This window comes from Acanthochromis polyacanthus, chromosome 12, assembly GCF_021347895.1.
Source record: "Acanthochromis polyacanthus isolate Apoly-LR-REF ecotype Palm Island chromosome 12, KAUST_Apoly_ChrSc, whole genome shotgun sequence".
Classification (NCBI taxonomy): domain Eukaryota; kingdom Metazoa; phylum Chordata; class Actinopteri; family Pomacentridae; genus Acanthochromis; species Acanthochromis polyacanthus.
The window spans coordinates 36983495-37011313 of NC_067124.1; the positions used below are offsets into that span (position 1 = coordinate 36983495).

Here is a 27819-nt window from a genome sequence, read left to right on the forward strand (position 1 = left end):
AGGTGAATTTGTGTTTGATATACTCTATTAGTGTCTTAACTGCAAAATTCTAAAATACTCTGGTGATTTTGCTTAACAGCTAATACTGTAGAGTATTAATGGTCATTTTTAAACTCGTGAATTTGTTGCATGTTTTAAACAGTTGATGTTTAAAACATGCTTTATTGTTATTGACTTTTACTGGTTTAAAAAATGTCTATTTATCCAAACTTTTGGCAGCAGAATTACAGCCGTAGCACATACTGACATTAAAAACTATTTAAAAGTCTTTTACGTTTTTGGCTCTTTCCGTATTAATTCTCTGTTCCTTCTTCCTGGGCTGGAATGTGGCTGCAGATATGCTTGCAAGGAGGTAATTTACTTAAAAATATACAATTCTCACACAAAACTTCAAACCACAAAGCTAATATCTTAAAACAATTTTTAATAAAAGCACTTTTTTTAAAAGACGAAACCTCATGATAAAGTTGATGAAGCATCTGAAGACACATCAGTTAATATTCCCAGAAACCATCTTAAATATAACAATTAAAGCACAGAAACAGCTTTTTTTTTTACTTTCAACATAGATGTAGATGTTCAGCCTAAATAAAGAAACCTCTGCATTTGTCTTCCAACCCAGTAAAAACACACAAAAAAGAGGACTTTTATTCTGAAAAGCAGCTATCTGCGTGTGTTGACTCATCGGGAAATACATTTAATGAGGAAAGCTGATCTACAGGAGACGTTTCACTGCATTACATTCTGTTATGTTTTGAATTTATTAGCTGGCATTTCAAGTTTGTGTTTTTTTACACAATAAATAAAGACTACAGACTATAAATTGATGCAAAAAAGATACAAATTGGTGCATAAAATTTCACAGAAAGTGACCCAGAATGCCTCCGAGCCTTTATAGACCCATGATTTTCCATTAGATTTGGAGTTTATCTGACTTTTCCACCATTTTCACTTCAAATTAATGCAGAAAAGTCATAAATTGGTGCACAGAATTCACCAGAATGCAATACAGAATGTCTTAAAGCCTTAATATTTCATTATACCTTTAAATTCAGCAAAACTTTCCACCATTTCCACCTAAAGTCTTTGCGAAAAAGTCACAATTTATTGCATAAAATTCCTCAGAAAGCAGCACAGAATGCCTGACACCCTTATAAAGCCATTATATCCCATTATATTTGAATTTCACCTGACTTTTCCATCATTTCCACCTAAAATCTTTGCAGAAAAGTCACAAATTGGTGCAAATCATTCACAAGAATGCAGTGCAGAATGTCTTCGAGTCTTAATAAAATCATTATATTCCATTACATTTTTAATTCACGTAAATTTTCCACCATTTCCTACACAAATTGATGCAGAAAAGGCACAAATTGGTGCCTTAAATTCACCACGATGCAGTACAGAATGTCTTAGAGCATTCATAAAGCCATTAAATTCCATAATTTTTTGAGTTCACCACAATTTTCCACCATTTTCGCCCCAAATTGATGCAGAAATGGCACAAATTGTTGCCTTACGCTCACCACAATGCAACACAGAATGCATAAAAGTCTTTATATGCCCATTTTTTCCATTATAGTTTGAGTTAACCTGAATATTCCACCATTTCAACATAAAATCTTTGCAGAAAAATCGCAATTAACTGCATAGAATTCACCAGAAAGCAGTGCAGAGTGCCTGATAGCCTTTATGGAGCCACTAGATTACATTCAATTTTTGAGTTCACCCGAAATTTCTACCATTTTCACCCAAAACTGACGCAGAAAAGACACAAATTGGTGCATAAAACTCACCAGCAAGCAATACAAAATATCTGACAGCCTTTATAAAGCCATTATATTTCACTACATTTCTAAATTCAGCTGAATTTTACACCGTTTTCACCTCAAACTGATGCAGAAAAGGCACAAATTGGTGCATAAAATCCCACAGAAAGCAACACAGAATGCCCGAGAGCCTTTATAGAGCCCATATTTTTTGAGTTTGCCTGAATTTTCCACCATTTTCATCATAAACTGAAGCAGAAAAGTCACAAATTGGTGCATAAAATTTCAAGTTAAGTGTTTTACGCTGAAAATATCCTGAAGGAGAACCCAGACTTCCTGCTGAATGTGTCCCCTGCGAGCATTTACATTGACAAATACGTAGAAACTAAAAAAACAAAAAAAACAAAACAAGATGTCATACTTGCTAAACTTTAGTAATATTTACAAATGGAACGTGAGGTTTTGTGCTAGAAACTGGCCGACAATGAGGCCTACGTGTAGTCTACAGCTGAAACTGCCACAGATGAAGGACGGAGAAGCTTAAAGGCGACTCTTACAACAAAAAAATACAAAAGTCTTTAAGAGGTATTTTAGGCTTGAGATAGAGCTAGAGCGCTGGAGAGACAGATGATAGAAGCTGTTGTTGAGTTTCAGAAGCTCATTGGAAAGGTCTTTTTTTCCCCCCATTTTGTCATCTGTAACACTGGCTCTGAAGTAGAAAATATCCCAACAAAAACACATTTTTTGGCTGTTTTTTCCCCCCCCCCCTTTTCTGGGCGAGCTTCACTCCCTCTGTAGCAAGAAGTAACTGGTGTTGTTGAAGTGCATGGTGTCCGTCGCCTCTGTCGCCGTCTCTTCTTCCTCATTTTCTTCTTCTTCTTCTGCGTCACTTCCCTCTCGTTCCTTGCGAATCGGCGGAGAAAACGTCAACGGAACCTGAACTTCTGGAGGCGCCGGGGTCGAAGCGAGGGCAGGAGGAGGAGGAGACGAGTCACGGTAGCGAGCGATGACGCTGTGGTTGTGGAGTTTGGACATGAGCCTGTCCCTGTGCCTGAAATGACAAAAGAGACGCTCGAATGAAGAAGCTGACCAAAAATATTTGCTGAGGCTGGAAATCTGGGATGCAGTCCCACAACATACTGATTTTAGAGCGAGTAGTAACGTCCTTCTTACTGTAAATGACATAAAACAAGTCAGATAAGACAGGAAAATATGTTAATGATTCGTTTTAACAGTGCCTGTGCCTTGATTTTTACATTTATACAAAAAATACCATGTTAAATAAAAGTCAAATCCCTTGAAATTGCTGCTAATTTAGGAGAAAATGCAGCTTCTGTACTATTCCAAAATGCTCCTGGTAATTTATATCATGGTCTGGAGTGCAATATTGTAAAATACTGTGAAATTTTCTAACATAAATTGTAAAATACAGGTAAACCTCGATTATCGGTGCCAAATTTAGATTTATAGTGATTTTTTTCACGTCCGGCTGTGTCACTTGTTTAAATCATTTCTAGCTAGAAGAAACCTAAGAATTCACCGTAAATCAAAATTTGGCGTCACTGTGAGTCATCTTTGGGTTTACTGTACATCCACTGACTATTATTTAAGGTGGTAGTCTACCCTAATTTATTAAACAACTTATTTTGTTATAATTTATAAACAGTGCAACCAATCAACACAAAACTTGGCACAAAGAAAGATAGATTTAGTAGAAACATTTTACATTGAGCTGAAGTCTGCTACATTTTATAGTTTCCATAGCAACAGATTTGGCGAGATACAAAAATATATAATATCTTCAGAAGGAAAATAGCTATCAGCACCAAATTTGGTGTGCTGACTCCTGATGTTTGTTTCAAGTAGACAGATTTTCCTATTTTTGTATACTTGAACGATAACCATGAAAAGAGTCCTTTTTTTCTATTTGGGCAGAAGATGAAGTAAAAATCTGTCTACTTAAAACAAACATAATGACATCAGGAGTCAGCACACCAAATTTGGTGCTGATAGCTATTTTTTCCTTCTGACGATATTTGTTCCACAAGATTTTTAGTATCTCCCCAAATCTGTTGCCATGGAAACTATAAAATGTGGCAGACTTTAGCTCAATGTAAAAGGCTTCTACTAAATCTATCTTTGTCTGCCAAGTGTTGCATTGTTTATAAATTATAACAAAATAAGTTGTTTAATCAATTAGGGTAGACTGCCACCTTAACTCCTGTTATGTACTAAATGTATTTGTTTTTGTTGTAGAGCAGGAATTATTTTCTGTATCAGAGTAAATTCACATTTTGGAGACACATCTGACTGTACCTGAAAATGTAAGCGCCCAAAATGGTGCACAGGAAGGCGAATACAGCAAAGACCCACAGAACGTGATGAGACGCCTCCGTGGCAAAGCCTGGTTCAGTCGGGGAAACTGTTTCTAAAAATAAAAAGATGAAAAAGTGTGATGGAACATGCAGGACTGTGTTTGGGTGTAACCGTGTCTCCTGTGGCCTGTTTCGTTGTTGAGCCTCAGTTATTATGTTGACACGGTTTCCTGTTTAACCCCAGCTGGGCAAAAACGGGGGATTTTCAGCAGCATTTCTGCAACATTTCAGGAGTTCCCTCTCTTCAGACGCAAAATTAACCAGAATGTTTTAGTGTCTCACCGTCAAACTCCCATTCTGCTCCAGAACCCGTGCCTTCGATCGTGTCGGACAGCTGTCAGGAAAAGAAAAGGACAGCATTAGCATGAAATTAGAAGTGAGTGGAAACGTAAATACTGTAAAGACTCGTACCACTGTGGTGCTCAGATCGTCCATCAGCGTGCTTTCAGCTTCAACAGAAAAGAGAGAAAACATGTTTTCAAAACCCACAACAGAATCTTTTAATACAGACATAAACAGAAATACACAACATCATGTGGAGTTTTTTATATTTTCTTTTCTTTTTGCACCTTTTCTTGTCTATTATCGGATTGTTTTGGACCATCAAAAGGTCTTCATGACAAATAGACTTGTGCAAACAATAACTACACTTAAAACTCAGCATTTTGCTTTTGCTCCTGTCACATTTTTACTCGCTAAGGGTTCATTTTTCAGTGTAGAATAAAGTCCTGCACCTCTATGGAAACAGAACAGCTATGAATAGAAATAGAAAGAAATTTTTAAAAAAGTTTCATTTTTGCTAATTTTCTATTTCAAAGTTCTTTGATTATTTCACACAAACTGAAAACACTTTAATGCATACCTTTTTAAGTGTCCAAATGGTGGCTCTACATACTACAGATATTTAACTATTTCCTCAAACTGTTTCTCTCTGCTTTTGTCTTTGCATTTACTTTACAAAACTTTAATTGGAATCATTGTGTATTTCAGGTTTTCCAAGTATTTCCACAGGTGTTACTAACATTGGGGGAAAAAATGTCGCTCCAATTAGTATGGATATTTAACCCTTGAAAATATTTTAAAACTGCTATAATAAAGGTGTTTTTTACTCTGGCACATCAGCTGTAGAAAGATGTTTCACCCTGCTGAGTGTATCTTTCATCAACTTGCTCCTCTGTTCACTATTTCTGATCGATGCTGCATTTATGTTATTGATCCAGTACGTTGTTTTTAGCTCTAAGTCTCTCTGAATTTCTGTAATGTGACTGTTGAAGAGAGTGGAACTTGTTTGTTTGCTACAAAATGTGGTGCAAACGGTTTATTTTTGGTGAGTTTTAGAACGAGTCATGTAGAACAAAGTGATTTTAATGAAATATCGCAATTTTACTCATAGATTTGGTAATTTTCAGGACGTCACTGATGAGTGGTTCAGTTTATTTCTTACAGTTTCAAGCCAAAAATTCGTGTAATTTTTGTGATTTTTTTTTTTAAAAAGGGAAGCATGTCTTTAGACAGATTTAGAGCGCTAAATAGCCACAAGCCAAAAAAAATTAAAAATTAAGAACCACTGATCGTTTAGGTAGATATGTACAGTAAGAAAGAAAATGTCTATTGCATTACTGCTGCATTCAAGGCATTTTATTGAATCAGACAATTTAGCCTCTGCAGAACCTCTGTAAGGCAGAATCTTTTTAAAATAAGTCCAGAATAGGTTTGTAGGGAGCAAAATATTCAGTACTTGTTTAGTAATGATCTTAAATCCAGAAAAATGAGCTGAAGAATCCTTTAAATAAACTGCTGCATTGGTCTACAGTGTATCTGCATATGGAATACCGGATATGTTTGTCTTTTTTGTAATCTACTATCATTGTTATACTAACAAAAGTGCACTCGACATTACAGTGGTAAACTAAACGATCACAAATGTGTTTAACAAACCAGAGTTGCTGCTTTTTCTGCTTGTATTTTGACAACAGACACCAGAGAAGTGGCTGGAAATGAGAGAATCTGGATGACATGAAACAAACCGGGGAAGTGATGATTACAGCTCATGCAACTTCTTAAACCACCAAACCACCAGGATACTACTTAAAGGAACAGTTTCACATGTGGGTCAGTGCTAGTTTTCTTGCCTTATAGACGATCTGCACCTCTTACATGTTTGCACCTTAAATGTGAAGCTAAATCAGAGGACAGTTAGCCTAGCGTAGCATAAAGACTGGTGACAGGATGTCCAACAACTTTTATAAAAATCTGCATACCTGCAACTCTGACTCAAATCGAAACAATAATGACCTCAAACAGGTTTCACTTTCATGTCACAAACTGTGAGAGCGTGTGTGTGTCACTTTCATTTTAAGTAGGACTTACTCAGGTTCATAAACTTTATTAAAATAAATATTCTCTTTATAAACGTGTGAGTGCATGCTGTGCACAAAAAATAAACTTGTTCCAAGAGGAAGAGAAGCTGGAGGAGATAAAAGTCCACATGAAGGGATGTTTATGTGCTCAGCGTCTTCATGCCGGGAAGGAAACATTAGAACAACCTCCTCGGGTTGTCATGACTACCTTTGTCTGAGTCCAGGGTGGATCATGAAGCTAGGATTTACAGGTCCACTTGAAGACCTGTTTTTAGCTTGTAAACATGGTCGTATGGTGTTTTTCATACGCTGGAAGACACATCATGAACTATGAAGCAGTCAACACCATGGCTGACCACATCCACCTTGAACTGCAGAATAAAAAACATCAGGAACCAACTCTCTACTTGCAGCGTTGAACTTTCTGAGTCACTATTTAGCACAGAGTGGCTTTACGTTGTCTCGGTGAGCCCATACACTCGTTTCAGTGTAATCATCCGTTGTCACTGAGCATTTTCTCATGCACATAGGACTTCTGGAGGAACATTCTTCAGTGAGATAAGGCAGAAATTAAGCTATGTGGACACAATGACCAGAAATATGTTTGTAAGACAGAAGTTGAGGCCTTTAACCCCAAGAACACCAAACCTACCACCAAGCATGGCGGTGGCAGCATCATGCTCTGTGGAACTGGAGCTTTACACAAAGTAAATGGAATAATGAAGACGGAGGATTACCTCCACGTTCTTCTTCAGTTTTGTAAAAAATGACAGTAAAGTTTGTTCATTCTGAACATGAGTTTGTTCCAAGATTTGTCATCTGGGCCTTATTGAAGGAAGTGGGCCTTTAAAGTTGAACATTTTATCTTTAAATACAATTTTTAAGAGGTCATTTCATGCTGAATTTGTCTTTCTTAGATATAGCATGACATGAAGTATAAAATTTAAATTTTTCTTGAACGTAATTGATGGCCCTATTTACAGAGATGTATTTTCTCCAAAGGTTCGATTTGCCCTTTGCTGGAGGCAAGTTGAGACAAGTTTTTTTTGGAAAACTATACTTTAAAAAGTGTTTATTTTAGATCCAAACCAATTATTTCCAGGGATGTCCCACATCCTGAAGCATATGTGCATGTTCTATTGTTATTCATTACTGTCTGTCTCCACTGTAACACCACCTCAAGTAAAATCTGGCTCCTGTTAACCAACTCTCTCCGACTGTCAGCTAAATATTTCATTTTATTGACTTACTTGTCCAGCTCCTGGCGTAGTAAGGTGGACTCCAGCTGCTCCATCGACCATCGAACTCATCCTTCGCTCTGAGCTGTATCTGGTACTCTACGCCAGGGATTGCATCGGTGATGGTGTAGGAGCGCCGGTTTTCAATTTCTCTTACCTGTGCAGGACATTCAGACACACAGTCATCTCCATCTGCTGAACCTGCAGACAGTTTTACAGCTTCAGGCCAGATTACTGAGTAAACACACAGACCTGCTCATTAGAAAACGAGGTCTTTGAAGGTCGGTATTTGAGCTCATATTTGAGGTGATAGTGGCTGTCCTGTTGCTTCCAGGACACCGGCAAGTTCCAGGTGACCGCCAGCCTCATCTGATGTCCTTCCTTCTGGTGGACGGAGACGTTTGAAGGAGGGTCTGGCGTCACTGTGGAGAACATAAAGGAACATGGTGAGCTTACGTCCAGTTAAAACTAACGTACCTGCGGCGACACGTACGGATCCTCAGCGGCGTAAACTGCAGCAGGTTACTGGTGACGTTTCCTGTGATGCTTGTGAGACACAGGAAGGCCATGTGGAGGCTCCGTAGGTCGTCGTCCACGTGGTTCAGAGCGCACCAGCAGCGGGAATGCTGGTAGGAGAACGTGCACGGTAACTGATGGAAGTTCTTTGTCATACTGAAAGAAAGGAAAAAAAAAAAAGACATAGGTATTAGTATTATAACAACTCTTTTTTGTCGTTTGAAAAGCTTTTATAGGAGCCGAAATACCTTCAAGTTGATGTTTAAATTAGGGCTTTAATGCGTTAATTTCAATTAATTAATTCTGGAAAAAATAGCGTTTTAATTGCTTTGACTGCCCCTGTTTTTCTCTTATTTGTTGAAAAGGAGAGTATTTTATGTTGTGTATGAGTTAAAGTAAACAGTTTAGCTTTATCAAATGAATTTTCTTCTTCTTGTTGTGGAATTTCTCTGCCAGACCATCAATCTTCATTAATTAGGGTCGACATGATTGACAAATTCTAGATGTAACATGGAATTACCGGACTGCATCAATAGAAAGCAACTGGACTTATCAGTTATTTATAATGCAGTCCTGAGATTCCTCATCAGGCAGTTTCATAAGGAAGAGGAAGTGAGCATTTTCTTATTAATGATTAACTATTAATAGCCTCTTAATATTTTTGAGATCATAACACAGCTAACTGTAGAAATTAGATGATAGAATGAAGATTTTAAATATTAAGGAGATCAGCTTTTGTTATTAATTTTTGTGTGAATAGATTTTTCTGTTAATCGGGTAAGAAAATATTGTGTTCTACTGGAAAAACAGCTTCATGTGGAGGCAGCTGGGGCTCACCTGTTTGATCTGGTCATCAACTAATTCCCATTCCCATTGTCTCAGCTCAATATTTGTAGAAGAACTTCCTGTTTCTTACCTTTTACTCAGAAAAAGGGAACACCGAGGCTGTTTAATGACAGACTTCTGAGGACTCCCTTCACAGCGGATTTTGCTGCTAGGTGACCTTTTGTAGCAGATCAGAATGGGACTTTCCAGAGGCTCTAAAAGATGGAGAAGATTTGCGATGTTACTGTGCATTCATTAGGTATTCGTTTAGACTCTCAGGGCCTAAACCATTTAGTAACTGATTTAAAAAAAAAAAACAGACATAAATTCACAAAATCCAACACAAAACTTTAATTATCTGGCTAACAATCCCATGTTTGTTTTAATTCCTGCTGTATTGAGACTAAACGGACACTAAAATGTTTATCAACGTCCTTTGTCAGCTCAGACTTTCTGCTTCAAACTCTGTTCCAATAAAACGGAATGGAAATGCTTTGGTTGAAAGGGGATGCTTGTTACAGCTGATTTAAATCAGAAAATCTGCTCTGCACCAGGTTAGCCCCACAGCATCAGTTACCATGGTGACATAGCTCCACAGCATCAGTTACCATGGTGACATAGCTCCACAGCATCAGTAACCATGGAGATCTAGCCCCACAGCATCAGTTACCATGGAGATCTAGCTCCACAGAACCAGTTACCATGGTGACGTAGCCCCACAGCATCAGTTACCATGGAGATCTAGCTCCACAACATCAGTTACCATGGTGACATAGCTCCACAGCATCAGTTACCATGGAGATCTAGCCCCACAGCATCAGTTACCATGGAGATCTAGCTCCACAGAACCAGTTACCATGGTGATGTAGCCCCACAGCATCAGTTACCATGGAGATCTAGCTCCACAACATCAGTTACCATGGTGACATAGCTCCACAGCATCAGTTACCATGGAGATCTAGCCCCACAGCATCAGTTACCATGGAGATCTAGCTCCACAGAATCAGTTACCATGGTGACATAGCCCCATAGCATCAGTTACCATGGAGATCTAGCAGGTAAATAGAGAGCCACCTCTGTTTCACTGAAAACTGTGACTTTAGGCTCAACATAGCTGCTAACCCACCAATCTCACTTCCTAGTTCAGCCCTCTGCTGGAACTTTTTCGTTTTCGAAACATTCTGAGAAAGTTCTACATTTTCAGGGGGAAGTTTTCTTTAAATTTCCAGAATACTCTTTTTTTTTAAAGACAGAGTCAAGTTTGTTAAAGATACTTCCCCAAATGTTACACCCAGATTTTCTGACTTGAATGTTCTCAACAGCAACATCAGTGCATAGTACAGGAGAAATGTTCTACCTTCATAAGTAAACCAAACTCCATGAAGGCTGTATAAAACATTTTCTGTCTTCTGAGGCCTTGATTGTTGATTTGAGAACGTTCTTTCCTTTTGTTATCAATCTGACAACATCCTCTGAATGTTGAAATGTTCTGTCTCACTTTTAACCTCACAGGAACTCTATTTAAAATTACAAATATCATTCTTTGAACATTAGATTAAGCCTTTCTTTCTAACATTATCAGAACTTGGAGGTGATGTTAGCCAGTGTTTGGATGGACTCAAATCTTCCTGATGCTTTTTGCTTTGATTTATACCTTTTTACCTGCAATCACTTCAACATCTGATTGCTTTTCCCCTTCATCTGTTGGATCAAACTGAACCGAGACGCCGCTTGTAGCTGTAACTCACCTGCTACAATAACTTTCACTGCAAACTTTTCTCGTCCTCTGTGATGGCAGCTGTATTTCCCAGAGTCTTCCAGCCTCACTGAGGTCAGAGCTAGAGTCGCCCCGCTCCTTCCAAAAGTAAAATTCCCCCAGTCTTTATCTCCTGACCCCACCAAGCTCTTATTCCACTTCCACTGAGGCCTCGATCTGATGCCTCTCGTGACCCTTCCTCCTCCTTCATCGTCCTCATACTCCATCTCTTCATCCTCCCAGTCAGATTCACCCTCCAGCCTTCTGCTGCTGCTGCTGCTGGTTGGATGAACCACATCAGGAGAATCTGAAGTTTTAGTTGCACCATCGCTTAAAGCTTTTTGAGTTGTTGTGATGACACCCGGAGAGCTTTGTCTGGTGTTTGAGCCGTTTCTGGACAGGCTGACCTTTACTCCGTTCACCCTCACATGACCACGACAAGTCAGAAACAGCTCGCTGCCCGGAGATAAAACCAGCGCACCGGTGGGAGGATCTGTCCAGAAAAACAAAAAACAAACAACTTCTTCAACACGATACAATAATGCATTGTTTCATGAGTAGAGCTGCTGATAGAGGAAAATATTTTATCTATGTTGCACAGATTTGTAGATAAAAGTAGCAATATTGCACAGATTCTAATATATGTAGAAAAATACAGATACATTGTCGAAAAAAATCTGTATTTTGTGTCATGTTCACAAGAAATACTGTTGGAAAGAACCACAACAACAAGAGGCGAGTTTAAAATTGGAGTCTTGTCTGATGTTGTTTTTTTCCAAGTTTGAAAGTCAAAATTCAAAAATGAAGCCAAGATTCTTTCAGGAGTAGAAATATTGATAGAGAAGTATTGAAATTGTCCAGATTTTATCTAAATTGCATAGCTTTATCCATATAAATACTGATATTTCACAAATTCTAATATATGAAGAAGCATACAGACACATTCTAGATATTAAATCTGTATTTTCTGTCATGTTGACAAGAAATATTGATGAAAAAAAGCCAACAACCAGAGACAAGTTCAAAATTAAAGCGTTTTCTGATCTTTTTTCATGTTTAACAGTAAAAATAAATACATTTCTGCTAAATGTTTGCTATTAAACTTTAGGAATAGTTATAGGCAAGTGCTGAAAGAAGAAAAATGGACAGTTTTGTTCTTAAACATACAGAACATGCAGTTTTGAAGTTAGTCTTTTCTAATTTTTTCAAAAAATTAAATGTTTGAGAGTCCAAATTTAGAAACATTTGTTTGCTATTAAACTTTAGAAATAGTTGAAGTCAGTATTGCTAATAGAAAAGTATTAATACTGCACAGATTTGTCCATAAAAACACTGATATTGCACAGAATCTAGTATATGTAAAAAGAAAAAACAGCAATACTGATGTAAAAACAGCCTAACAACCAGAGAGAAAATAAAAAATGAAAGCATTTTCTGATGTTTTTAGTGTCTAACAGTCAAAATTTTTAAATTTTTTTTGCTAAAAGTTTACTATTAAACTTTAGAAATAGTCGAAGTCAAATGGTGAAAGAAGAAAAATGAAGAGTTTGAGTCTAAGCAAGCTAAGATTCTTTAGTGAGCAGAAATACTGATAGAGAAGTATCAATACTGCACAGATTTGTCCATAAAAATACAGATTTTGTGCTAAATCTTGTGTATATACAGAAAAAAATGGTCTGTCTACAGATTTGATCTAAATTGCACAGATTTGTCCATTAAAAAAAACTAATATGAAGACACATTATAGATATTAAATCTGCATTTTCTCAACAACCAGAAAGAAGTTCAAAATCAAAGCATTTTCTGATATATTTAGATAGTCAAATGGTGAAAAAAAGTAAACATGAACAGTCTGAGCCAGCTAAGATTCTTTAGTAAGCAGAAATACCGATAGAGAAGTATTAATACTGCACAGATTTGTCCATAAAAATACAGATTGTGCACATAAGTCTTGCATATATAGAAAAACTGAAATTGCACAGTGTTTTTAAATGCACATAATATTCATAATTCACAGCTTTGAATATGTTTATTTGCACCAAAAGGACAGTTTTTCAGTGAGTGGTTTAGTGGTGCTGGATGTAAAGTCTGACAGCAGCAGGAATAAAAGAAGGAGCTGCTGTATCACTTCAGTCAATAATCAGTCAGACCGTGTGTGAGCTGAACGTCTGCACTATTCTGCACCAAACGACGGCTTGTTTCGTCCTGAGTTTTGGTCTCGGTGGACTCGGCTCAGCACAGAGAGGGTGTAATGTTGCATAACCAAAGTGCTCCTGAACTTCCTCTTTTAACACGTCTCTCGCCTTCACGGTTCCTTTTCTGTCCCTAAATTAAACCTCTTTTCTATCCCCTCTTTCTCTCACTTATTTGCATTTCTGACGTTAATCCTCCTCAGCTTCCACATTTTCAGATTCTGCTCAGAAATCACCTCTAACCTGCCCGAGCTCTTTTTGTTTTTTACCTCCCGTCTGTCCTTGACTTACTTAACGTCAGAACTCGTTTTGCCCTCGCATTATTCACCCCAGAGCTGATTATTTTCACAGCAGGTCATCGGTTCAGTATTTCTGAAGTTAATCAAGTACAATTAATTTGTTGTCTCTCTATAAATGCCAGATTATAGTGAACAAATCAGTCTTTCCTAAAGTCCAAGATGGCAAGGTTTCCTTCCTCCTCTGTGACAAAAACACAGAGGAGGAAAAAAACCATAAAATATTTACAGTTTAGAAGCTCTGATCAGAGAATTTATCATTTTCTTATTTCAAAAAATACTATGGTTTAATGGTTTCTTTCTCACTCCTTTCCAGTTCCTTATCAGTTTCCAGAGAATTAGAATAAGGGAAATCGAATATCTGCAGCTGATGGGGCTGAAAAAGCAGAATTCCACTCATACTAGTGTATTGACGGTAGTTTGAGGTTTCACACATTTACTTTTGACTGACTTTGCTCTCAAGTAGACAAAAAAAATTAACCTCTAAACCTAAATAAGATATTCATTAAAAATTTTTACATCAGAATAAAAACAGTTGTCAAGGCTTGAGCCCAGAACAACAAACATGGCGGCATAAACAGATGCTTCCTCCTGGCTGAAAATGATAAACAAACAACAACAACAAAACAAAACCTGAGTTTCAGAGGGACTTTGTCCGGTTAAAGTCGTATAATAACATAATTAAAACCCTGTTTGTTCATGTTTCAGAGCCATTTAGTATTATAAATCTTTTTATTCTACTCTAGAATATAAATTTTATGTTAAATACATATTTATTCTATATCTAATACACGTCTGTGTGATTGTATTTTTTATGCAAAAGTGTGTCTCACAGTTTCGTATAATAGTAAAAATAATAATGCATACATGCATTTGTAATTATTATGATTATTATGGTTGTAGTAGTAATAGTATTATTATTTGTATGTTAAGCAAAGTACACCTGCTTAATAAATAACTGCAGCCTCACAGATCATACTGACAGAATGGTAATAATTATAATAAGAACAACAATAATAATAATGTATGCATGCATTTGTCATTATTATTATTGTTTGTAAATTTATCTAAGTATATCTCAGAGTTTACCAATAAGTTAATAAATGACTGTGCAACCTCACAGATCATATTGACAGAATGAAGGGAAAATACTATTACTACTACTGCTAATGATAATAATGCTCTCTTTCTTTCTTTCTTTCTTTCTTTCTTTCTTTCTTTCTTTCTTTCTTTCTTTCTCTCTCTCAGGTTAAGCAAAGTGCGCCTCATAGTTTGTCAATAAATACATAAAAATACTACAACTACTCCTACAACAACAACTACTACTACAACTAATAACAACAATAATATATCTATATTTTTTCAATCTTTCTTTGTTTTTGCAGGTAAAGCAACGTTTGCAAATAAATAAATAAATTAGTGTGCAACCTTACAGATCCTATTGACAGAATAAAGTGAAAATACAACTATTAATAATAATAATGATGATGTATATAAATCTTTTTGTTCTTTCTTTCTTTGCAGGTTAAGCAAAGTGTCCCTCTGTTTGCCAATAAATACATAAACCTCCCAGATCCTATTGACAGAATATAATAGAAAATAGTACGAGTAATGATAATAATAACAGATAATAATAATAGATTTGTGGGAATGTTAAATATGAAGTCTGATACTTACATATGTTTCGGTGAAAATGAACAAACAGCGTTTTAATTGTGTGTTTTTTTCACCATTTTACTCCTTCTTTGTCACTAAACTAAACAACCATTTGGTTCTCTAACGTTAATCGGTGACTCATTAACTCACCTTTTCTCGGACAGACTCCGTCAAAGATCCCGTGGAGCTCCGGGACGCACAGAGCGACCAGCAGCGGCAGAAAAAGCCTCATTTCTGCCGTCAAACCGGATTTCTACCGAGTCCTCAGACCTTCAGCTGCAGCCGGAGGTTCCCATCGGAGGTCTTTCTTTAACCGGCGGAGAGCTTGTTTCTCCGGTAAGGTCAGAGCTCCTCTGGTCGCTCTGAGCTCTGAACACCCGTTATTGTGAAATCCCTGCGCTCTTCCCCTTGTTCAGCACCGTTACACAGAGGAAATCCTCCTCAGCGTCAAAATAAACCCCCAGAAAGCTCCACACAGACCTGCTGCTACAATATCCACTTATTCTGACACCTGACATACTAAAGAAAGTAGATTTATAGTGTTTTATGCACTAAATGAAATCAGTTTTATTTTCTGTGTTTAAAGTCGCCTTATCGACCTTTAAATAGCATTTAAATCAGTTTATTAATTAAAAATGGCTTTTTTAGTGCTTTATACACCAAATAAAGTCATTTTTCTTGGTTTAAAATGGCCTTATTGATCTTTAAATAGCATTTAAAATTAATTTAATAATGAAAAAGTGGCTTTATAGTGTTTGATACGCTAAATATAGTGAGTTTTTCTTTTATTTTATTGGTTTAAAATGGCCTTGTTGACCTTTAAATAGCATTTAAGGCAATTTATTAATAAAAAATGTGGTTTTGTAATGTTTTATACACACCAAAAAGTCAATTTTCTTTTATTTTCTTGGCTTAAAGTGGCCTTATCGATCTTTAAATAGCATTTAAATAAATTTATTAATTAAAAAAGTGTCTTGAGTTTTGTTGATATCACATTTTGACAGAACAAATTGAGCCTCTGTGCCATTTTTCATAAAAATATGCATACAGCCATGGCCATAAGTTTGGACACAAGTACCATGACGCTTGTGAATCTTAGAAAATACCACAAAATTGTCACTTACCAGTCATAGCCATCAACCAAAATGAAATACAGGTATTTCCAGTGCATAAATTTGATGTTTGACAGCAAATATTGACATTGGAATATTAACTGCAAATTGTTGCACAAATTTTGTCATTGACTGACGAAAGTTTTCCATATACTATTTGCTGTCAAACATCAAATTTATGCACTGGAAATATCTGTATTTCATTTTGGTTGATGGCTATGACTGGTATTTATATTGTAAGTGACAATTTTGTGGTATTTTCTAAGATTCACAAGCGTCATGGTACTTGTGTCCAAACTTATGGCCATGGCTGAATATTATGTGTTGTTACAGTGATTATGCTTTTTAGTAATTCTTTTACCACATTTTTTGTGAAATTGAATAAGACTTTAATGTTTTATAAATGTCTTGACAGGAGCACTTCTATGATGGGGAGAAAGGCACTGGATATTTAGCATGGCGCCTGAAGACCATGTCCAGGAATACAGGAAAAAGACCAGCCAAGACAGCTACAGTGGCTCAAGCACAAGGCCCAAAGCGCAGAAGATTGCCAACCACTTTGCCCGAGCAGCTTGATGGAGATGCCTGCAAAGAAGCCATGTCATTTCTCATTCACTCTCATGATGAAGCAAGTGTGTTTCAGAAGATGAAGATGACCTTTGAATATCGCCAAGACTTAGTGCATGACAGAACGACAGATGTCTTTAAAACATTTCCACGGTTTTTATATGTCAAAGGGCTGGTGAGTTGCCCAGTTCATTTATTTACAGTTAACTTTTTTGTTTCTTGGATGAAAGTACAATACTCTAACCTTTTTGAAATGTGTATTTATATGCTTGCATGATCAACAGCTTAATCAAGACTTCAGTCTGCTGTTTGGAGCTGAAACGACTTCCAAGATGCTGGAGAAGTGGGACACAACTTTCAGGCCCAAGGTTATCGATGAGGCCAAACACCTGACTCAGTCAACTGACTTCTAAAAGCTGCTGAGAAACTGAGCGAGAGTGATGACACCAGTAAGCCAATAGACAGAATTTATTTTCATCCATAACAGCAAGTGCTGGTTACTTTGGACATCACAGTGACAGTAATGGCTTATCTCTCCTCTGTTTCCTCCTGATAGCCTGGGACAGTGACATGGCTTCTCTGCTGCTCCTTCTCCATCTCCTGCCACCCACAGCTGGACGGAAGAGGACGAAGATAAGTCCCAGTGGTGCAGTGGACAAAATGTTGCACTTCCACAAGGTATTTTTATTATCCAGTTATCCATAATATTATATGCATTAACTCAATTTGAAATGCATAGTCAAACAAAAGGACTAAACCACACACACACATACATACAACTTAACTTTAATGGTATAGACCCTAGTGACCTGTTCAACTTGATAGTGTAAGTGTGATAGTGTGTTGATGTTCTATTTTTTTATTTTTCCTTTCTGTTTTTAGTCATGCTGCAGCCTTGATGAACGGTAGTTGCTAGAGGTACGGACCCGTACCCGTAGCCTGTGGACTACGGATACGGCACTTTCCATTTGCCAATCCGATACGCGAGATCTGGTCACGTGACTCCCGGTAGACGCTAGCGGTACGGACTCGTAGCATCGGTACTACAGGTACGGACCCTAAACCTGACCCTAACACTAACCCTAACCTTAACCTTTGCTTACCTTTCAACAGTTTGCAGTGGTTAGCAGCTTCTTGACTCGCGAGACTCGCGTACGGGTCCGTATCTGTCTGGCAAATGGAAAGTGCCGTATCCGTAGCCCACAGGCTACGGGTACGAGTCCATATCTGTAGACACTACCTCGATGAACACCTTCAGAAAAGAGATGGTAGACAACCATACATCCTTGCTGTTGGTCGAACCAGGAACAGGATTGACACTTTCTATACTCACACGCAAAAGAAACACAAGTTTCTTTTACCTGATGAAAAATTAAATTTGGTTTCCCAAAACAAAAATGCATTTGGTACTTTGTAGTGCATGGTGTGTTCTTAACATTTTCTGTTGCGTTTTGTAAACCAAATTGAGAGGAGCCAAGCCATCGGACGTCTGCAAGCTGGAGAGTCTGTCCGAGACATTGTCCGTCACTTTAATGTCAACATCACCACCATTTACCGTCTCCAGCGTCGATACAACACCACACAGAGCACCGATGACCTTCACCGAAGCGGACAGACTCTTCAGCTTGCAGACGTCCGATGGCTTGGTTCCTCTCAATTTGGTTTAAGCGTGGCATAGTTAAACAGCAAGTGAAATGCCTATGATCTTGAATGAAATTTATACCCACTGAAGGTGTCGATAAATCGTGCATATTCAATTGCACGTGCAAAGTGTGAATCATGTCCACATCATCAATGCATTGGTGTTTTGCGACGATTCGTTTTCGGTTTTCGGTTTTCACACCAACCTTACAAAACGCAACAGAAAATGTTAAGAACACACCATGCACCACAAAGTACCAAATGCATTTTTGTTTTGGGAAACCAAATTTAATTTTTCATCGGGTAAAAGAAACTTGCGTTTCTTTTGCGTGTGAGTATACATTGTTGTGGACAAACAGCTCATCCCCTGCCAAGCCACCAGCTCACTGGGTGCGTTTGATGAACTGTTTAAATCGCGCTACGTATTCAACCTGTCGTACGACGAGTACCTGGGCCAGCTTTTCACTTTTTTTACAAACAACAGTGTACAACATTGATGTGGCAACAACAAATGAGTCTCCTAGAGTTCGTGAGTTGCGGGCAAAAGTCCTAAACTAAGTTACTTAAATGTTGAAGTGTTTTATTTGTAATGCTGTTTTTGCTCACTGCCATTCATTAATCTCGCATGTAAGACTTAATCACAGTTTTTATCCTAGCACCAGGTTCAAGTTAGTTTGTGCACAAGGTTGTTGTAGGCGTCAGTTTTCAACATATGCAGGTTTCAAAAAACATTTAATTGGTTCTTTTTAAACTTTTTAAAAAGTTTCCTTCCCTGAATTATCAGAAAACAGAAACACATCCAGGCTACCGATGATTGTTTCTGTTAGTCTACATCACTGCTGCAGTTTTGGTTGTTAAAGCTGTGATACATCCCATAATATTGATGCTTAAAGTTGGTTACAGAACACAATTAGCAATAAACAGATTTTGTCTTTAGATTGTGACACCTGAAGTGGACGTAAAACTGATCCGATTGCAGTTTTTAACATCTCAAATGGGTTTTTCAGCCCTGGCAGTTCCATGTCTTATGAAGCTATGGGCTCCAAAATGCTGGGAAAAGTTTTCTTTCTTTCCACTGTTGCTGCTCAAGGAGGATTGTTTGCATTTGTTGGGTTTCTCTCTATAATATAGTATCGTAAAGTCTTCACCTGACCGTGTTAAGTCCCCTGACGTGCTTGAAATCGGCGCTAAGTATGTAAGAAACTGAACAAAGTTGACTGAACTAGAGGATTAAAGGGTTGTTTCGCCACAAAAACCACCAGAGCTTCAACAAACTGCAACTAAAAACCCGTTTCCACTTGTTTTTCTGATGACATTTCTACCTTAAACTTTGCCTCCTGCATAAAATGACATTTGCACAGACTGAGTGTTCCTCATGTGACAGAAAAATGACATTTTTATTCAGCTCCACATTCCGACAAGATGCCCTATACAGAACATTCATTTCCAGAAGTTTTCGCTGACGGTCGATGGAGATGACATCCAGGAGCAGCTTTATATCGTTCCTCCGGTTAACGGTTGTCTAAATGTTTGCCTGTTGGAACGTTTGCAACAAGAATCCAAAGTTATACGTGAAAGATGGAACAGAACCCAGAAGGCTTTGGCATTTTTAAGGCATGATTATCCACAAACCAACTCAAGTTCATGGACAAACAAAAAGATTTAAAGAACTTGAGTCTGCACGAGTCACAAAATGACATTTATGGTTTAACAATTCGACGAGCCGCTTTTTAAATGTTCATTTTCACTCCTGAAGTAAACCAGTGGGCAGTTTGTCTTCTCTGTTTTTCCCACTGCTTTGCATATTTCATTAATTTGATCCGGGCCTTCGTCAGACCAAAAAAAGGTCCAATTAAAGCATTTAAGGTGCAACTCAAGCAGGCCGATAGAAACACATCAATATGATGCAAACAAAGAAAACGCGGTGGAGTCGAGGTATCGGTAAGAAAACAGATCAATGAGAGAAAAGAGACAAGAATCTTCTGTAAATTAAGAGCCGTTCTCACTGAGAACTATAATAAAAACGGAGTATTTTTGATTGCAGACAATAACAACGCCTGCACCTCACTCGCTGAGATGCTGCGAGGCTTTACAAATAAGCAGAAACAAGTTGTTTTCTACAGATAATTAACAGCTCAGTGTCTCCTTTCCGCTGCTACAATCAGTGATCTCACCGTTGAATCCTAATTTGGAGCCTGGAAAGTCCCGCGTCTTCACTTCCTCCCGTGATTCTGATGTAATATATTTATTTTGAGACAAGAGCACTGAGTGGGTAAAGTTTTTAGTCCTCGTGCTCGTTCCGGTCCTTCAAGCACTCGACTAATCCTGCCTGAGAGTGCAAACACCCGGTGGACGGTAGTAAATTACAGGATTCTTCCCAGTTTCACTTGATCTGACTGGTTTCCTTGGCAACGGAGGAGGGTGGTCCGGGGCTGCCGGATGCACGAGTCGTGATGCCTTTCCAGCCAAACAAAGCTTCCTATCGAACGAGAAGGGAGAGGTTAAAAGTTGATTAATAACTCCCATCAGACCCTTTAGAATCGACTCATTTTTTATGTGCAACAACTTCAGTGTATTTACTAAAGCCATGTGAAGTTTTACCTTCATGCGATGAATATTTTTTAAATTACAGGCCCTTGAAGTTTTTTTTGCAGCATTTTTTAAGCCTCATACTTTCACGTGTAAAGGAAATAAAAAAGAATGAAAATTATTTTGACACACAAGGAATCGTGTCAAAAAGATGATCCTTGTATCAAATGTGGGTAAAAATGTGACTTTTCATTTGCTATAACTTGTCCTTCATGCTGATATGAGCTTTGAAAGTTTGCCCAGAATGGACTTTTTAAAGTTTTATTTAGGGACTTATCAGAAAATAGAAACTCATTCAAGCTACTAATGATTGTTTCTATGACTCTAAACCTTAAACTGCTGCAGTTTTGCTTTTCAAACTGTGATACATCCCATAATATCCATTTTAAAAGTTGGTTATGGAAAAAAAAGCTGATTTTGTGTTTAGATTGTGACACCTGGAGTGGACGTAAAATAGATTTGGTTGCAGTTTTTACTCGACCTAAATGTGTTTTTCAGCTGTAAAAATGTCACATCTGATGTACTGATGATGTTATGAGGGCCTTAAAAAGGCACAAATGATGTACTTTATAGACCTGAAACTCAAAATGAACTTTGTTTTCTTGCTCCTGTAGTTTGTGTTTTTGTCTTCTCTGCATTTGTGTTTTTTCTTTGTTTTCTCCCTCCTCCCCTTCACCCTCACCCTGACTGGTCGAGGCTGACATCTGCCCGACCAGAGCCTGGTTTTGCTGGAGAGATTTCCCAACCACCAACCCACCTCTATGCACATCAAGGGCCTGTAAGTCTGAAAATATTCATAGTATGGAGATAAAACTTCGCCTGGCTTCATTAAATATACTAAAAATCAGCTGATTCTGAGGAGCTCAGGTGGGAATTTATTGGTGCTGTTCAAACTATGATATATTCCATCAAACCGATGCTCAAAGTTGGTCATAGAAACATTTTGTCTTTAGATTGTGACACCTGCAGTGGATGCTTTTAACAGAACTTAAATGTATTTTTCAACCCTGAAATTTAATCTTTCTATCTGAAGTACCGATGAAGTTAAGAGGCCAAGAAATGTTTGAAAAAGTAGAAATTTCAACCCACAACTCTGTACTTTGGGGGCTTGTAACTAAGAAAATATTCATAGTATGAAGGCAAAACTCTGCATAGCGTCGTTAAATATGCTAAAGTTATTGTAGATGCTGATTCTGAGGAGGTCAGATAAGAACTTTTTTCAGATTTGTTGTATTTTATATTAAATCATCCACAGAAAAGAGTGTAATTGTGTGTTGTGTAACTGTTTTGTTGTTGCTGCATGAGTAGAACCAGCTGCTGCTCACCTGTACGGTCCCCAGAGAGAGCGTCCAGCCACCGGGTGAGTCTCCCCCAGGAGCCCTCACTGCTGTGGGGTTTAAACCTCCAGCGGGGCCCTGAGGAGCGGCTGCCTCCGAGGACGAACCAGGGGCAGTCTGAGCCGGTGCCGCGGCCGTCTCCTCCTCGATCGGCGTGTCCTGCGAGCCGCCCACCACCGAGGAGGAGTTGGACAGCGGCGGCACCGACCCGGAGAGGCAGCTGGGCGCCGGGCTGCACTCGCCCGACGTGCTGGGGGGGTGTGGACGTTCTTGTTCTTCCTGCGGAGGGTGTCGATCCAGCTGGAGCTGTGTCTGGAGGCGAAGGTGGCCAGAGCCAGAGAGGACAGACGCATGTTTTTCCCTGAGGTGATCAGCTCCCCGAAGCCCTCCTGGTGGGCGAAGGCGTAGCCGGACCTCCTGGAGCCGCCGCGGGCCCCCAGCCGGCCCTCGGACACGCTGCCGACGCCTCGCCAGGGACCGCCGACGCTTCGACCCACCGGCTTCCTTCTCTTCTGTCGCACCAGCTGAGTGTAGCGCACCTGAACGAGCACCACAAAGAACATGTATTATATATTAACTCATAAAAACAGCATTAGCCTCATTTGCATCCCATTTTTTAGTTACTATGGTTATTAACTCTCCTGTTGTCCTCATTTACATTCACCAAAAAATTGTTTTCTTGTCTGAAAAAAATTCAAAAATTCAGCAAAAAAATTCCCCAAATTTCTGAAAATTTGCAAAATCTTCAGGAAGAAAATTTCAATAATTTCTTAAAAGTTTCCCTTAAAAGTTTCATATAAAAAATAATAATAAATCCCCCAAATTTGGCAAGAAAATTCTTGTAAATATTTTCAAAAATTGGTAAAAATCTTCCCAAAAAAATCCTAAGAATATCTAAAGTGATCACTTATATATCAGTAAAAAGAACATTCACCAAAAAAAAAATCAACCAAAATCCAGCGAAATTCGCTCAGTAAATTCTGTACATTTGCATACATTTCCAAAAGTCCTGTTTAAAGTTTTTGTTTCAGTTTTTGTTTTCGACATATTAGTTAAAGTTTTTTCCAATTTAAATGCTAAAAATCTCAAAATCAGCAGCTTCAAATGTTCCCTTTTTATTCCTGCCTAAAATCTGAAGGTTTCACTTCATTTACAGCCTGACTCATAGAATAGTTTATTACCTAAAAACGTGGTTAGAATTTATTATTTTTCTCTAGCTGATGACAGTAGTTTGTGATTTATAAGAGATTAAAAATAGATATTTAAAATCCCCTCTAAAAACCTTTGACTCTAGTATGTCGAAAAGAAAAACTGGAACAAAAACTTTAAACAGGACTTTTGGAAATTTATGCAAATGTGCGGAATTTACTGAGATAATACCGCGGTCGCTTATTTCGACAGAACATTTTCGACACAGAGTAATTGTCTAAATGGCAGCTGGGGAGGATTCCTGAGAAGAACTATAAACGATGGCTCACAGCTAAAATATAATTTTATGTACAAATGTAGTTTTTTCTTTCACTTCAGCCACTCTAAAATTTACCAAACGTTCCAGTTTTATTCAGTTTATATTTTGATATTTGTTTATTATCATTCATAGCCTAATTTATACAAACATTTTATTCCTAAAACATGAAAATGGCTTTAATATATATTGAAAATCCCCTTTGTGGAAGCATTTGGCATGCTCAGATTTCAGGTTTTTCTGTCTTCATTTACATATTTAAACTCACAAATTTAAAAAAAACTGTAAACAAAACAAATAACGACTTCATTGAAGTCATCAGCTGGGGAGGTTTAGTGGTGATTTCTGTTACGTAAAGGTTTTTATCTTGTTAATCTGTGGTGTTTTTGACTTAAAGTGCATTTTAAACCACTGGACAGATGTTTATCTCGCTCAAAGGAATAGATTTTAAAACCAGTCTACTTTGACATGTTTTAAGTGTTGCTTGGGGGGGAAGAAAATGAGAAAAAAATCCACTCTGTTTTTAAATAATTCATGCATGACAGGGTTCTCTCTGAATTACTGTTCTGTTGCGTGTCTGATTTGCATTTTGCGCTCGGTGACATTTTTAATTTTATTTTCAGATCCACTCATAGCTGATCATCCAGATCTTTGTCGCGTTTTCACATCACTTCATCGAAACTCAAATGTTTATGTACTTTACAAATCAAATTTAACCCCTAAAATCAAAACCAGCAGCAGAAACTAGATACAGATATTAAAAAAGGAACTTCTTCACACCAGCTTCACGGCAGCTTCGGTTGGATGCTCGACTCGTGCAACTCTGAGCCGCTAGTCATCCACTGAGAGCTGCTCGTGTCCTCAGGTCACACTGATTAAGTCAATATTTGCAGGGTGTTTGGAGAGCACGGTGACAGGGACGGTAAGCATCATCACACTCGGGCGGTGTTTTGATGTCGCCGGTTAATCATTGCCCGCTGCCGGTTCAAACTGACGTGCTGGAAACGCGCTGGCATCGTGTCGCAACCAAAGAGTTTGGACACATCAGAGTCAGAAAACGTGCTTTCTCACCGTGTCGGAGAGCTGAGGTTTGAGGTCCAGCTTGAGGAAGCGGAACGCCAAAACTGGAACTATGCAGATTGCTGTTGCCAGTGCAATAGTTAACCACACGACCGGCTGTAACAGCGTGCTCTGGGCGCTGCCTGCAAGCACAAAAACAGACACAAACATGAGCAAACAAGGGTAAACACATGGGGATACAGCAGCTTTATACGACAACCTCACTGGTGGAGGAAACGTCAGCTCTGCATGAAGTAAACTGTTATTTGAAATAAGGTTCATGGCTCAAAGTGTACTCCTATAATTGTCTTTTTTAATTCTCATACATCATAATACAGCGTTAGTGAAAACTTTAAGCAGTTTCTGAGTGTTTTGAAGCTCCTCTCATATTTTAACTCACTGTAGCCATATTTTTGATGCAATAAAATCAACATAAACATGATAGTTTTCACAATAATGGCATGCACCTCTATGAAAACAGTGCCCACAGATGTTACTAATACTGGGAAAAATGATCGCTTCAAATAGTATAGACGTTTAAATTTGTACATTTTGGAAAACTGCTATAAAATTGTCATTTTTTACTCTTGCACATCGACTAGAAAAAGATGTTTCACCATGCTGCATGTATCTCCAACTACTTGCTCCTCTTTTCAATGCTGCTTTTATTTTATTCATCCAGTAGCTTTGATTTTCCTCAGTTTCTCTTGTTGTCTCAGTTTGTGTCCTGTTTGTTGCCATTTTTCTATCTCGTTTTTGCCACTTTGTGTCTGGTTTTTGTAAATTTCTGTCTCATCTGTGTCATTTCGTGCTTTATTTTTGCTGGGTTTTTTTATCTTATTTATGTCTCTTTTTCTCCACAGACTGTAGATATTTAACTATTTCCATGTTTCCAGACTTTTTTCTCACTACTCTGCTCATCGGCTGTAGAAAGATGTTTCACCATGCTGAATGTATCTTCCAACAACTTGCTCCTCTGTTCACTGTTTCAGAGCCAGGCTGCATTTATTTTATTGATCCATTAGGTTTGATTTTGCTCTCAGTGTCTCTAATTTCTTTCCAGATTTGTCTCCTCTCTGCTCAGATGCAATCAGGAACACAGATTTAGTTTTTGTTTTTAACAGGATCGGGTTTACTTTTGGTGAATTGTTGAACTAAACACTCAGAATAAGCCGATTTTCGGGAAATGTTACAATTTTACGCTTAAATTTGATTCATTTTCCAGATATGATTAGCTCAAGCATGGCAAAAAGTTGAAATTTGGACATCTTTTGGATGATAAATGGTGCAAATGTGGTGATTTTTTTCCCCCCAAAGACGATATGTTTTTCAAACCTGGCAGCTGGTTTTTCACATGTGAGGGAATGTACAGTTTCTAAAATTAAGTTATGCATGTATGAAAATGAAGAAATGTTGACTGATTAGATCTTTATCAGATTACTTTGTCCTACAACAGAAATAATTCTGCTGCTAGAGGCCACAAAACTACAGTTCGGCTGTGTGCAGATGAAGAGACAACAGGCGACCGACCTACGAAGTGGAACTGATTGGGAAAGATCCTGAAGAGGGTCTGACTGTGCAGAGCAAACATGATGGTGAAATACGTTCCCAGAGAGCCCCACACAAACACGTGGTTGATGATGGTCCAGAAGCCGGTGTCCAGAGCGATCTGCAGAACCGCACAAACACGCAGAAAGCGGCACAGTTAATCCGCAAACGATGGAGAGAATGTGGTGAAATACAGAAGCTGTGACGCGCCGGACTCACCTGCACACTGACCACTATGACCAGGGCCGTTGCCGTGGTGACTGCAAACGTCTGGTAGTCGGCGAGGGGCACCCCGGTGCTCTGGGTGGCGTCGGACAGGATGGCGTAGGGAACGAAGAACAGCACCACCGACGTGTAGATGCCCTGGGCGATGCAGATGAAGAACTCTCGTTTGTTGAAGAGCAGGTTGAGCTGTCCGGGTTCGTACAGCTTCGGATATTCCAGACTCCTCTGGTCGGGAACGTCCTGCAGTCAGAGGATGCATTTGATAAGACTATTGCACCTTGTTGTACCTTCAGAATACCCTGTTCTATTCTATGTAGATATAAATGATCTAAAATGACTCAAAAACTGTCAAAAATCAATCAAAACGGTCCAAAATTAGACAAAAAACCCAACTTTACTCAAAAAACTGTCCGTAATGACTGGATGTGTCTAAAATTAGATCTAGTTTCCCAAAACAATTCCACATTTGTCGAAAATCCATTAAAATACTCCAGAATTATGTTAAAATTGTCTATATGAACTCAAAAATCTGCCAAAAATGACTTGAAAATTGAATAAAATCAGGCATAAATTGTTCAAAATTACTCAAAAACTGATCCATCCATCCATCCATCCATCCATCCATCCATCCATCCATCTATGGTCAAAAAAACTGGGCAAACAAATGTGAACAATTATGCAAAACCCCTACAAGAAGTTATTTCTGCAAAAGGCATTGATACATGACGTAAAATTTTGCGTTTTTGCTTATTTTTTCCCTAATAAATGTGGATTTGTTGAGCAAAGTGAATAAGAAACATGTTTTGTGAGTTTCAAACTGCACCTTTGTCTCGGTGTCGCTTTTGGCTCAATATTGGGATGTGAAATGTGGAAAAAGTCTTTTAAAAATCACAACGGGAAGTATTTCACGTGTCAAAATTGATTCAAACGTGAAGGAGACAAATTCAGACGCCAACAGATTAACGGACAAATGCATGTTTGAAAGAGATTCGTGAGTGTTAAGCGGGTTGGTGGACACATACAGGCCTTTTGTGCAGAAAAACAAACATAAATCACTAAGAATTTTGTATTTCGGTTTAATTTTAACAAATCTAGACAGAGCTGTACCTCTTAAAGTTAAGTTTATTTCTTTTGTTTAGACAAACACCCTTATCTATCTGATGTGTGGAAGCCATCTTATGCTGCATTTTTAAAAGGAAGCCTGCCTCAAAAGCAGCTTTCTCATTGGTAGATGAGCGGGCGGGGTCTCAAATTTGATTGGACAATAGATGTGTGATGAAATTCAAAGCAATG

General features: G+C 38.3%; 2 protein-coding genes across 4 annotated transcripts in view; both read right to left on the bottom strand.

Moving 5' to 3' along the window:
• Positions 1-407: 407 nt before the first annotated feature.
• il6r (interleukin 6 receptor) lies at positions 408-15375 on the bottom strand. Its single transcript, XM_022196020.2, has 10 exons — positions 15134-15375; positions 10832-11332; positions 9175-9298; positions 8236-8414; positions 7995-8164; positions 7755-7899; positions 4556-4593; positions 4427-4478; positions 4086-4197; positions 408-2820 (listed from the first exon to the last, which is right to left on the bottom strand). Exons 1-10 carry the CDS (start codon positions 15213-15215, stop codon positions 2553-2555), a joined length of 1671 nt encoding a protein of 556 aa, XP_022051712.2. The 5' UTR covers positions 15216-15375; the 3' UTR covers positions 408-2552.
• A 4297-nt stretch (positions 15376-19672) lies between these two features.
• The window catches only part of atp8b2 (ATPase phospholipid transporting 8B2), a 49117-nt gene continuing 40970 nt past the window's right edge, over positions 19673-27819 (bottom strand). For all 3 annotated transcript variants that reach the window (XM_051956296.1, XM_051956294.1, XM_051956297.1), the window contains 5 exons: positions 26521-26766; positions 26284-26422; positions 24766-24896; positions 22218-22768; positions 19673-20782 (listed from right to left, as the gene is read on the bottom strand). In XM_051956296.1, the coding sequence (XP_051812256.1) occupies positions 22289-22768; positions 24766-24896; positions 26284-26422; positions 26521-26766 (996 nt within the window). In that variant the 3' untranslated portion in view covers positions 19673-20782; positions 22218-22288. The remainder of the gene's footprint in view (positions 20783-22217; positions 22769-24765; positions 24897-26283; positions 26423-26520; positions 26767-27819) is intronic.